General features: G+C 35.9%; 1 protein-coding gene across 2 annotated transcripts in view; it reads right to left on the minus strand.

The window, feature by feature from the left end:
* The window catches only part of LOC137919669 (L-asparaginase 1-like), a 29,977-nt gene that overhangs the window by 8,639 nt on the left and 8,263 nt on the right, over positions 1 to 13,075 (minus strand). For both annotated transcript variants that reach the window (XM_068762809.1, XM_068762808.1), the window contains exons 2-11: positions 9,512 to 9,637; positions 8,646 to 8,758; positions 7,409 to 7,534; positions 6,658 to 6,782; positions 5,294 to 5,523; positions 4,034 to 4,188; positions 3,137 to 3,250; positions 2,383 to 2,439; positions 1,638 to 1,782; positions 1,250 to 1,379 (exon numbers count right to left, since the gene is read on the minus strand). In XM_068762809.1, coding sequence (XP_068618910.1) covers positions 1,250 to 1,379; positions 1,638 to 1,782; positions 2,383 to 2,439; positions 3,137 to 3,250; positions 4,034 to 4,188; positions 5,294 to 5,523; positions 6,658 to 6,782; positions 7,409 to 7,534; positions 8,646 to 8,758; positions 9,512 to 9,637 — 1,321 coding nt within the window. The remainder of the gene's footprint in view (positions 1 to 1,249; positions 1,380 to 1,637; positions 1,783 to 2,382; positions 2,440 to 3,136; positions 3,251 to 4,033; positions 4,189 to 5,293; positions 5,524 to 6,657; positions 6,783 to 7,408; positions 7,535 to 8,645; positions 8,759 to 9,511; positions 9,638 to 13,075) is intronic.

Raw genomic sequence — 13,075 nt, forward strand, 5'->3', positions numbered from 1 at the left:
TTTATCTGCCGATTTCACGTTGGCTTCTACACATAATAAAAAACAATACACGTGTGAGTGGGTGTACAAATGAAAAATTTTAGTCTAAGATCAAATTAGAATGCATATTCCCAAAGGGAACAAGCCAGGAAGAATTACGAAACAAAAGGAATGTCTCCAAGAAACAGAAGGGAAGATTTGGATTGGAAGCAAATTTCTGAAAACAAAGCATATTAAAACATCACGCATTTGACAGTTCGCTATGAGCATTGCGCGTTTGACAGTAGACATGCTTCAAATTTACAGACGTGAAACTGGTGCATGTGTCTGCATTTATAGATAACAAAATTTATTTATCTCACATTTAATTAATAAATAAAATAGGCATTTGAAAATATTTCACATTAATTTATCGATTCGATTCTACAGATAATGATTATATCTTTGAGCAGATTAAACAAATACAATAATCAAGGATCGAAACTTGATCACGGGTCACGGGTTCGAATTCAATTTAATGCATTTGTGTATGATAACATCACCACTGATCATCATCACTGATCATGATCAGGAGTAAGCAACATTTAATTAACGAACCAATTTAAATTACTAATATCTTGACACACCGCACATAAAGTAACTTCGTATTAATTTACAAAAGTTTGTACATAAAAAATAATACATTAAAAATATTTAATAAGATGTTTAGATATCATATACTCATTTTAATACAAATTAAAAACAAACAAGAATTGAACAGAAAAACGAATTTACCTCAAATTGTTAATGAAAAATTTGAGGTAAATTCTCTTTTTTTTTCGATAAAAGCTGATCAATACCAGCAGGAATTGATGAAGAGCTCAGTATTGATCGGTGATCATTTTTGATTAATTTCACGGTATAAAATGACTTTTCAAATCAATGTACTTACGAAGAACAGACACATTGTTTTCTTTACATTTTGTGAAAAGCGAAAATTTCCAATAATAAAAATTTTCTGCATGTCAATCACTTCCATTTGAAAGTCGATACAATAAATTAAATTTTAAAAATACTTGGTAAGCCGTATAAACATGCCGCGTGTTGCTCACCCCTGACATAAAGCTGGCTACCAAATTAGAAGAAACACGGTAACGGTACAACACAAGAATTTCATAGTTTTACATACTGAACCCGTAACATTGATTGACTATATACTCTCCGCAATGAAATTTGAGAGTGGAAACTTCATGAGCCTGATGATAATGAATAAAAATACATAATTCCTTGCCTTGTTTTCAGATGAACGCTAGCACCGTTCTTTAGCAAATACTCGATGATGGTCGTGTTCCCTTTGATAACGGCTTCCTGTAGCGCCGTCTTACCGTCCGAGTCTTGCGCATTCACGTCCGCGCCCATATCTACGAATAAATTTTTATATATATCCGTGTACACTTTACACTTGGTATAATAGTGGACTTAAAATCATATTACACGAGTCAACTAAGAGTGGAACAGAGACAATAAATATAAAGATATGTAAATGTTACGTCACCTTTGCAGAGATCACAAACATATTCCTGGTGATATAAAACAAACAATACAAAGCAGTTTATAACACTAGCTATGAAATTTAATTTTATTTGTACATAACTAACTACCATATTAACTGAACTAACCTAACATTTTTTTAACACCGCGGAAGTCGTTATTCTCGATGGCGTAAACCAAAAGAGCTCTGTACACCTTCTCCGTTATTTCTACCAACTTCTTCGGGCACTGAATATTCAGACTGGATGCTATGGCGTCGATAATTGTGTTGTCCTGCGAAAAGAGGCGTAAATTCTTTACATTTCATAGCATTAGGTCTATTGCGTTGTAGAGAGACAGGTACGGTGCTCTGGATTGACGAATCGTGCAGCAATTTTAAAATACCCTACTTGCAATGAATTACCTGATGTGATTACCTTCACCGACAACTCTTACTCTTACGCAACTATATTCCAAATAGTTCCGTCAATGCTACTTAAGAAACCCGTTTCAAAAATGAGACGATGATCGCATTTGGCTGGCCTAAAGATATCCTCTAGCGATTTTGCGATGATACCTGTCGCTCCTACCGCACTATATAAATTATTGGATATTTTATTAAAAAGATTTCGATAAAATAGTTATGTGCATAAAAAAATGTTGAGGGTACTACAGCATTTTGAGTTTACAAAGGAAATCATTTTTTCCAAAGATACCTTTTTGATATACGGAAAAACACAATTTATCCGGTAAAAACTGACTTTGCAATTTTAATAACAAAAACTTGATACTTGGTACTTGATGATCTTTACTTTTTAACATTGGTTAAGTAATCCTTACTAAGGAAAACGCGCTAGATTTGAACAATTTATATTGTAAAATATTAACACTTACCGCAATAGCTATAGTAGAGGTATTCGTCAATTCTCCTCTTATATTCGTCGACATCATCTGAAATAAATAATAATTTTAAAAAAAGAATTAAAATTTCGCATAACGATTGGTCGATAGATCGTTACGCGGGGAATTCCCGTATCTCGCAGCACCGCGCGGTCGCCAATCGCTTTTAACCCACGCACCGCGAACCACGTACATTTGGTCAGGCATCACAGTTCACCGAACTTATTTAATTTGAAATAACTACGTTTATACAAGTAATTTTGAATTATCGTCATGTATTTTAGATGCAATAGAGACGCTCGGAGCTTTACTATGAGATCGAATCAGAAATGAGAAAATCGAAAGAAGAACCAAGGTCATCGACGTAGCTTGAGGAATTGCTCATCTGAAGTGGCAGCGTTGCAGAGCTTGTAAGATTCTCGAGTGGCAGCCACGAGCCTGTAGACGCGGCGTGGGTCGGCCCTCCACTATTTATCGACGACATAGTGAAGGTCGCGTGAAGTTTCCGGATCCGGACAACGCAAGACTGGTCATAATAGCAATCTTTGCCTTGTTGGGCCTATACCTTGCTTCTGTTGGCTGTAATATTGTAGACGCTGTAAGCAAGCCGCTTCCCATTGGAAATCTATGCTGAAGGTCTATGTATTTCCAGCAGTAGACGTTCTAGGACTTAAATGACGATAACCTTGAATTACTTTATAGGTAATTCAACCGATAGTGACTAAAAAGAAATTTATTTAGAAATCACCTCCATTTTCTGTTGATAAGTAAGCTCAGTTTTAGATAGCACATACGACAGCTTGGTCAAAGCTGCTTCGGGCGTCATATCAAAACCAGAAACGACACCGCACTCAGCAACCAACTGTGAAAAATTCAAATAAATTCAAATTCAAAATAACCTTATTCAATTAGACATTTTGTATTTTAAATTAAAATTAAACTATGTTTAATGTATACGTTATTATCTTTAGATATATACTCATTTATATTATATGGTTTACCATATAATATAAATGAACTCATTTATATTATATGGTTTACCTTATAATATAAATGAGACAACACACCAAGTTTCACATATTTCTATGAACAATAAACTCTTTATTGCAATAATAAGATTTATTTAATAATATACTTTTAGTTTTATATTTAAAACTAAGAAAAAGATCATCTAAGATATCTTGCGGAACTTATTTATATATATGTACACTGAAACTCATGAAGAATTTTTTAAGTGGTTTAGACGTTTAAAGTCTGTATTGTAGAACAGTTGTCACATCAAGCAGCTGGTGTAATTGACGTGTTTCCTAGTAGTGGGTAGTGGGTATAGGTCATGATTCAGTAACAAAAATCGAGTCAGTGACCAGTATCGATTAAGACAACAAGAATCGATTCAGTGATAAGAATCGATTAAGATAACAAGAATCGATTAAGATAACAAGTATCAATTCAGTGACAAGAATCGATTTAGTGTTAAGAACCGAATTAGTGATAAGAATCACCTAGTGGACAAGAGCTGTTTTTTTCAATCATGACCCCGCAGACTCTCTGAACAGTGGAAAGAGCTGTTCCTAATGTTGTATGTACAAAATATTGTATCTATCGAGACGGACCTCCTACCAGTATTACAAAACAAGCAACGTACCCGACCAGTCTCATACAGCGACGCTACTGCACCCGTATTGCACTGAGTGATGTTGACAACGATGACGCCGCGCTGCACGGCCGCCTTGATCTCCTCTATGATATCCTGCCGATTAGATGGCATGTTTCCTGCGCCGTAGCTCTCCAAAACAACACCTTAAACAAAACCACGTACATGGTAATTGGTTACAAGTGTAAAAGTTCTAAAAGGATGAAGATATTACTCATTCGTAACTGCAAAAAGATTTATAGCTTTTACACCTATTTTCAATCATCTTATGTAAAATCATCCACGTGTCAGCATAGACGCCCACTACAATTTTCAAACCTCCCTCAGATATTTATGTAGGGATATACCATAATCGCCACGTATGACAGGCGGGTTGGCGATCGCAGTGTGATATTATGGTATGGAGAGGACACTGCTACCAATCCTAGTGCCAATGGATGCACAAAATGAGAAAATTATACAAGGCTGTATCTCGAAAATCGAACCCACGACCTACTATTGCAAGTGTCAGTATTCTACCGGTATTTCTTTTGTTGAAATCATTACTGTTAGTCTGGAAGGCTTTTGCAGCTTCATCAGAACCGAGTTAATAGAACTAAAAGATCCATAAACTTAACAAAGTTAACTGGCCGATCCTACTCCAATTGTACGATGGTGTTCGCACAGAGACCGACTTTACCCGTGTAGGTGTACAGTGTGGTAAGTGAAGTGTAATGTAGAACACTCTGAAATATGTAAGCTTAATTTATTATTTCGATAGGCAAATGACCTTTTGCAGTACAAAGTCGGCAAAGACAGATAGTAAACAACGATCAATTCTTTCTGGTCTTGTAGGAGGTGCGGTGGATACGATGAAATTTCGGAGCAAAACATAGTATCCTTACAAGGTGTAGGTAGTTGCTAACGTCAAAAAATTTATGCAAAAAACCAATGTAATAATAAATACATGATTTTGCAAAAGTGCAATTTTCTATCCACAAAATTTGAATAGAAATTTTTTCTTATAATATCCAAAGTTTCTGAACAAGTTTTATTACATAACAACCTTTTTCAAAGTATTAGAAAAACCGGATCTGAAAATGTATCTAATACGCACGAAATATTTTATAGGATAGTATACAAAAATTGTTACCAAAAAAATATATTAAATATTAGAAAAGTGCGGAAGCATCTTAAACTTCTTTACGATTGTTAATGATTACTATTAACTGTTTAAAATAGTTAAATAATTCCTAGAAAATGTAAACATACCTTCAATGGGGGGCTGACAGAAAGCTCTAATGACCGACGCGCTTATACTCGGGAATATTCGCAACAGTCCCACGTTCTTAGACATCTTTGCGTGAAGCTGCAACTTCTCGATGACAGTCGGCTTGAAGATGGCTTTCTTGTTCACTTCGAAATCGATACCAACTTCCACTAAAGGAACACAGTTCGGCGAATCGAAAGCGAAGAAGTTGTTCACTGAGATCTTACGAGTTCTAGAACAAGATAGAAGTAATCAAATTTCAGTTGAGGAAAACGATATTGATGGACCAGTATGCGGTGCAGATGACAATGATGAGAAATCAGGTATATTATTATTCACTGGTATTAGGTTCAACTCAATAGAGCCCACAATAGTATTTTTGTAATGCTGCGCCCACACTGCTTACCAAACATCCCTCTCCTCGCTTCGTTTATCCAACACTGAGGGTCATGACATCAATCACGAATTGATCATACGATGTTTCTTCATCTGCTCCGCTTCTTCCTAACATATACGGCTTCAAAAACATTCGTGTTTAAATCAGACGATAAGGAACCTCCTTACCCTCGATTTTACCCGTGATAATTTATATTGGAGGCCGCCGCCAGGTTTTTCAGGTGATATGTCTAAAAAACTCGACGAATCTCCTTAGGCAAATATTTGAAAGCCTCTCTTATCTATCTTCAGTTCTTCAAGTATGGATTTATTAGTTCTGTGCGTAGGGATGCATAATAATTTCCGCCGGCACCACATTTCAAAAATGTGAACGCGCTTGTTGCAGCCTTGAGCGTCCATGCCCCTGTATAAATATATGAAGAACACTAGACTGTTGACCAAACCTCAAAAAACCTTCACGAATTCAAACGCGTAAGCAGTGACTTGATTTGTGTAGGATAGCAAAAGTTTGTAGTGGAATTAAAATTGGATTGGCTCTTCAGAACATTTCTAGACAACAAACGTTTATGGAAGTCAGGAGTTTGCACTCAGTTGGAAGCGTGTGAACGCAGCTTTCTGAAACCTTCTATCATTCCCAAATTATTTAACTGATTCATTATCATCATCATCACGTTAGCTGATCATCAGCAAAACTTAGGCCTCCCACAAAGATTGCCATGATGACCAGTCTTATGGTGCCCGTACCCAGCGATCTTCTGCCACCTTGACTACCTCGCGTCTACCGATTCGTGGTCTCAACTTCAGAACCTTTCGACCCCAAAGGTCGTCGGTTGAATTTATTTATTATTATATGAATTTTATTTAAATTTATTACAGATAGATAAAATTATTTTTAGTTACAAATATACTTATGAGTATAAAATGGAAAATTTATCATGATAGTATAATATATGAAACGATAATATACTACCTATTTCCTCTGAAGAGTTTACTTCCGAAGAAAATGGTTACTTCAGGGATATTTAGAGTTCCCGCGATCATCAACGACGACACAAAGTTGTCGGCACCATCGCTTCGCGGCTCAAATATCGGAATCTACAAAAGAAAATTGTCATTGCCACCATCATTTCAGCCATAGTTCGTCTACTACTGAACAGATACGTAAACTGGATTTGTTACAGGACCGGTGGAAAACGGCCTGGATTCAATGTCTCTTGACGAGCTTCACCAGTTCGTATGTCCACCTTGTAAATGAACGTCGTACGCTACGCCTACCGGTCTATGATCTCCTCTCCTAAACTTTAAAGCTCTGTTCTGTTCTGTAAAGTTCTGTTCTATTGTGCGCTGTATTTGCCCAGTTGTAATTAATCTGTATTAATCAGATAATTTTTGAAACGGGCTTCTGAAGCAGAATTGTCGGAACCTTTTAAGAAAAAGAGAGAGAGAGACGAAAAGAGTCTGGTCGGTGAAGACGAACGCCAATGCATTGTAAAGGCTCCTTAAACTTCGTAAGCGAGTCGTCAGTTCCGAGCGATATTCACTGCCCCTCTCCCTACAACGCGATGGATCTGATACACAGAGAATACTTACTAAGAACAACTTTTCGTCGTGTTTTTTTTTAATATTTGTCAAGTTCTAGTTTACCATAAAAAACTTTTCCTTTTAACAGTACGTAAATCTAGTAGCTATTATATAAAATTAAAAATAATTTGTAAATATACCTGTGATCCAGTGATTACGACGCACTTTCCAATATTCTCAAACATGAAGGACAGAGCTGATGCTGTGTACGACAGTGTATCAGTTCCTTGAAGCACTACAAAGCCGTCATACTTTTCGTAATGTTTCTAATACAAAAACAATCGAAATTTAAAAATACTCTGAACAATTTGATATAGACAAATAATATAAAAACTTTTTAGACAATTGTTACAATATTTACTTTTGGAGCGTGCAAAAGGTCATTTAAGTATAGAACTTAAAAGAAAAATGTTTTAGGTGCGCAACTTAGTACTCACTGTTTGTTTATTATAAGAGTATATCTCTTGAACTAAAATCTTATAACCAGCACAGACCAATATTATAATACAGAACTAAAATATCTAGCAAACTAAAACCAAAATATGCATTTTAAGGCAGAAAAGTTGTTCATCATCACTATTTAAACCGCTGCTGCACAGGTCTCTGGAATCAGTCTGCGTCTTTTAACGATCTTAACAGTTCCATCTTTTGGGTGGAAATTTTACTCTCCACTCTGGAACCTTTAGGCCCAACAGGTTACTACAGCCACTAGATCTTGCCAATCCGCTAGTTACTTTCGTTTCGAGTCCAAACTGAGGTCCCTTAAAATACTTTTACAAAGCACGAGTTACGTTTGTTATGAACCTCAGAACTCTCTTAACAATAAACACTGAACTCTAGAATCAAGAACACGCGTGACCTTAAAAGTTATTTATAATTTTTTGTATAAGATTCTCGATAATTCTAACCGAGTACTATCTCGAATTTACGAGAACTATATCCGTAGTATAAATAAGTGTACGCCCCATGACAACAGTTTAGTGTTGTTTTTCAAGTTATAAGATTAAGATCTACGATCAGTGATACAAAGTGACCATTTGGCAAGTTATTTGGACAATGATTTCTTAAGCGATTTGGAAGCCTAGTTTAAACTAAGCGAAAGTACACTTTATGTTAAAATAGTGTGACCATTTTATTTGTGAATAAAAGACTCGTTGTGAACAAGTTGTGTTTCATTTAGAGTCAGAACCCACAGTACATAACAATATTTTGGTGTAATAAAATATTGTGTAATTTGGCCAGAGCTTAGACTTCTGAGGCTTCATTAGCTATCATGCGATCTTTATTATATGAAGAGGTTCTAGCTTAAACGTCGTTATCTCATAGAAAGTATTTGTCCATGACATAATAAAAATAGCACACAAAAACAATTTTTACCATAATATCCTCGGCAATTTTTATCCATTCCGCTTCTGTCATGTTGGAGGAGTCCATCAGGTCGTCATATTCTATTATTTTGTATACTACCCTCAGACTTAAATCTTTAGTATCTAAAATTAATACAAAACAATTACAGCACATTTATTAAAAACTTAAACATAAATTTACTTAAATTAGTTAACTATAGTGCTACCGAAACCGCTATACCGCGCCTTAGGTACGCGCGCGGCAAGATAGATAGCATTATCGGCTACTCCATTAATTTAATTCTCCGTCAACGATCGCGGTTGCGGCGCTCATTCTTTCTACTTGGGTCCAGGTACCACTATAGTTAAAGACTAAAAGATTATCTCGATCAAGAATGTAATTAATAATTATAAAATGGTATCAATATCTTAACCAAACTTCGTTATTCGGACCTTTTACCTAAAGTTGAAGAGGTGGCATATAGTAGCAGTTACTTTTGTATCTAAAATATCCCGGGATGCAAATTTAAGACGGATTAAGACACGAACCTTATGCGATAGAAAATAGTTACATTAGTTCATCAACAATCACTAAAATTTACTGATTCAATGTTTTCGACGGTATTCTATGAAAAGCATTTGAATATTAAAGTGTTATGAAATGACGGTATTCTTGAAAGTGACCTTTAGAAATAGAGGGTAATCTAGGAAAGTAGTAATAAACGATGTCCGTTTAATTATTCGTTGTAAGGACTATTACGAGGTAATCGATCTTCATTAGATCTTTGATACATTAGGTAAACATGGATCTAATTATCGTATTTCTGGTTATTTCCATGTAAAATTTATATATTTTTTCCTTTTTCTAAATAGTAAAAAAAATTACAAGTCACTAACCTGGCAACACTAGATAAGAGGTGTCAAAGTCATGGTCACATAACTTCTGCTTCCATAGCGCGTTGTCGTGAAGTTGCGGGTAGGTTCGAATTAGATTTTCGAATGCACCCTTTTGCGGGACTAATACTGTAACAAATATATATCGTTACAACAACTTATCATTAACTTAAACAAATATGAAATTTTATTCAATCTATTACATGTACATGTAGGAAATATCAACATATGTACTGAGTCGTAACGATATCTCCAGAACCCTAAGGCTAGACTTTTGTACGAATCTCTAACAGCTTGTAGTAGATAAAGTAATATATAACCAAGTAAGCAATTTATTTAAAAAAATATAGTATTACACGGATTCGGACGATGGAGCAATACTACCACTACGCTCGCGCAATTCGCCGACCACAACAATTACAATTTGAACGAAGGAAAGTTTGTTGATGGTAAATTACACCTTAACAAGAACTCTGAGCAGTAGGGGACAGACTTGCAATCGTAAGTTCGATTCCTAAGACACAATCTTATATAAATCATACTTTGTACTTTAATTACATAGGATTGCTACTGTTCACAAATAAATTTCCAGATGATGAACAGCAGCGTCTTCTGTTTACAATAGTAGCGTGGCGATATATATTATGGTATATTTAACCAAAGATATCTTTGAGGGGATACACCCATCTTTATGAAGTATTAGCAATGTTAGCTAGTTCAACCAAACCGAGTTACCATCCACTCAGGAGCTTTTGAGTCGGAATGATAGATGGGTATTATCGATGGGTGATAAGCCGAGGAGCACCTACAGCCTTGCCGTGGAGTAACATCGTCTTCCCGTGCGAATTAAGAGCTCAGCCGCCTTACAATCCAGTTAAACTATAGTATAGAGATGCTTTCCTTTAGCCTTGGAGCTTCGCTACCTTTAACAACTCTCACCTTTAACGCCTCCACAAACTCTCGAAATTCACAAATTCAGAACACCATCTGCTCTGCTGCTGAAATTTTAAGATTCTAGAGTGGAGACAAGGAACCGGCAAGCGTAGCGTAAGACGTCCACCCACATGGTTGACAAGCTATCCAGTTAAGGTCGTCAAAAAACAATAGAAGCATCTAAAATCTCTGTGGAATATATAGCTCATTTGTCAGCAAAAAGTTTTTAAGTTCACCCCGTATAAAGTGACCATTGTAAAATTATATTATATTATTTTTTTTCTATTGAAATGCGACAAGACAATAATTTTTAACAGTTCAAATTCTACAGGGAAGCAAATCAATCAAGCAAATTTAATTTTTTGGAGAGACTATTTTAAACTAACGTGTTTAAATTATTAAGAATCGATTTTGGGACTCTGTAAGCCTAATTCAGAACTGACTCTATCACCGTCCGATGTTCCCTGCGTTCTTCAGTTGTTTTTCTCGCAGAGGACGTCGGATGTTTAGACAATCTTCCAGAGAGCTTACTCATTAAAGAGAAGTCTAAGATAATATATGTTATGACTAAGCAGTCTGCTGTTTTTATAACTATATAGTAAACGATAATTTTAATGTGTAGTAATCCGAATTTGGAACGTTTATTAATTATTTCTTAAACCGTTGATTTTTATAAGATATTTCATTTATTATTTGATAAAATACGACCGATATGTTCCTCCTCTTTTAGGATTTTACGTCTATAACTAATCATTCTGCATATTAAATTACGTAGCCTGTATTTAATAAACAAAATAAAGTTGCATTGACGCATAACTGTTTATACAGTAGTTAACCATGTTATGATTGACTTTGAACCTCTGCGCAAATGTTTTCTACCGGTGATTCCCTTCATGATGTCATTTAATTATTGCGACGCAAGCGAGTCATGGCATGTAATACTAACTATTGTAGCCACGTGGACCGTACTCTTATCAAATGTATATCAAGTTTCAACTGAACTATTTAATATTAATGTTTATAGGTTTTATCGTGAATAATATGAATATGTATGACTGACTCGATCGCGATTATATAAGCTATAGAACTGATTCAGTACGATATACACCAATTAAAATTTATATAAATTTATTATTCTCTTTTAAAAAAAGCAAAACACACTACATTACAACTCCAAAATTAGGAAAACAAAGTGAAAATAAAACTGTATTCAAATTGCGTTGTTTTTAGTTAGAAAGAAAATCCCCGAGTTTTGATGGCACGGCGCAATTACAAACAAAAGTGTTGCCATCTTTTTAAAAAAAAAAAAATTAAAAAAAAATTAGACTCGAACCCAAAACAACGCAACCTCGAAAAGCTAACAACGCACAGTGAAAATTAGTACTAATAAAGCAGCGACGCAACTTCGAAAAAAACACAAATCGAAACGACGGAAAGCGAGTTATTGGTGTATAAGAAACTACACACTACAATACACTGTCTGAGATAAAGAAGAATTTTTGAATTAGATTAGAAAAAAAAGTGTTTAGTAATATTTATGTTGTATTGTACAACTCCTTGCAGCTATCCTCGGAACAGAATATCACCTCTGTCCTGCTCGGTTTCTCTATAAGAATGATTCCGGGGCGCAAATAGTCAATATAAAAACTCTACCAGTGAGCAGTAGAAAGTCCAGTGATAGAGGACTGAGACTTGCGATCATAGGTCGAGATACAATCTTGTATAATTCACACATTGTGTATTAAATATAGGATTGCCATTGTTCACAGGCATGTTTCCAGATACCACACTTTGATCGCCAACCCGCTTGCTAAGCGTGACGATTGTATCTCCCGGAAATGACCGGCCTTGTACCGCCCGCGGCGACTTCTCGCAACCTTAATCATGTATTGGGTTCTCCTAGTGGTGGGGGGCATATTCACGCCGCGTCTATTGGGTAGTGTTTTACCTAACCTAACCACTCACGAATCTTTTGGTCCCGATGGCCATCGAACGGATTATATTATTATTAGTTTTTTGAGATCAATCGAAGGATTAAAGTGGTATAATAGTTCAGAGAAACATTATTTTTCAATTCAAATAGCACGTAATGTTTTACGGTTAACTTATTAACTAAATAAAACATCATGACGACAATGTAAATAAACGTGTATACCAAAATATCTATTTTATATAAACACAAACTATACTGAGATGCTTAGCAGTAAAGACATCGTATGCACCTCACATCAAGCCCCGGCGGTCTCGATGCACATGTTATGCACTATACACTTACACATGATACGGCGGCCGCGCCTGCCTAACCCGCGTTCAAGCAAGAGCGGTCCGGAGAGGCCCGTGTCTCTCCTAACCGCCGAGTAGTCCTAGCTTCGTGCTGCATACACTACACCTCATTCACTACACTATACACCTACACGGGTATATTTCTCCGTGTGTATACGTCTTCGTTGTAACTTGGGTACGATCGCCGGCGTTAAATTTTTTAGTCCTTGGACCTCTGTTTCCACGGGCTCAATTTCGATGAAGCTGTACAAAGCCTAGATCGGATAGCAGCATAACTTCTAATACATCACAAGCAAAGACATCGTAATGTTCGCGGTACGCGATACCAAGTCGGATTGGCAATTGAATGCA

This window comes from Battus philenor, unplaced genomic scaffold, assembly GCF_028537555.1.
Source record: "Battus philenor isolate CCGP_79_NKW_IND1 unplaced genomic scaffold, ilBatPhil1.0.hap1 SCAF_17, whole genome shotgun sequence".
Taxonomy (NCBI): Eukaryota; Metazoa; Arthropoda; class Insecta; order Lepidoptera; family Papilionidae; genus Battus; species Battus philenor.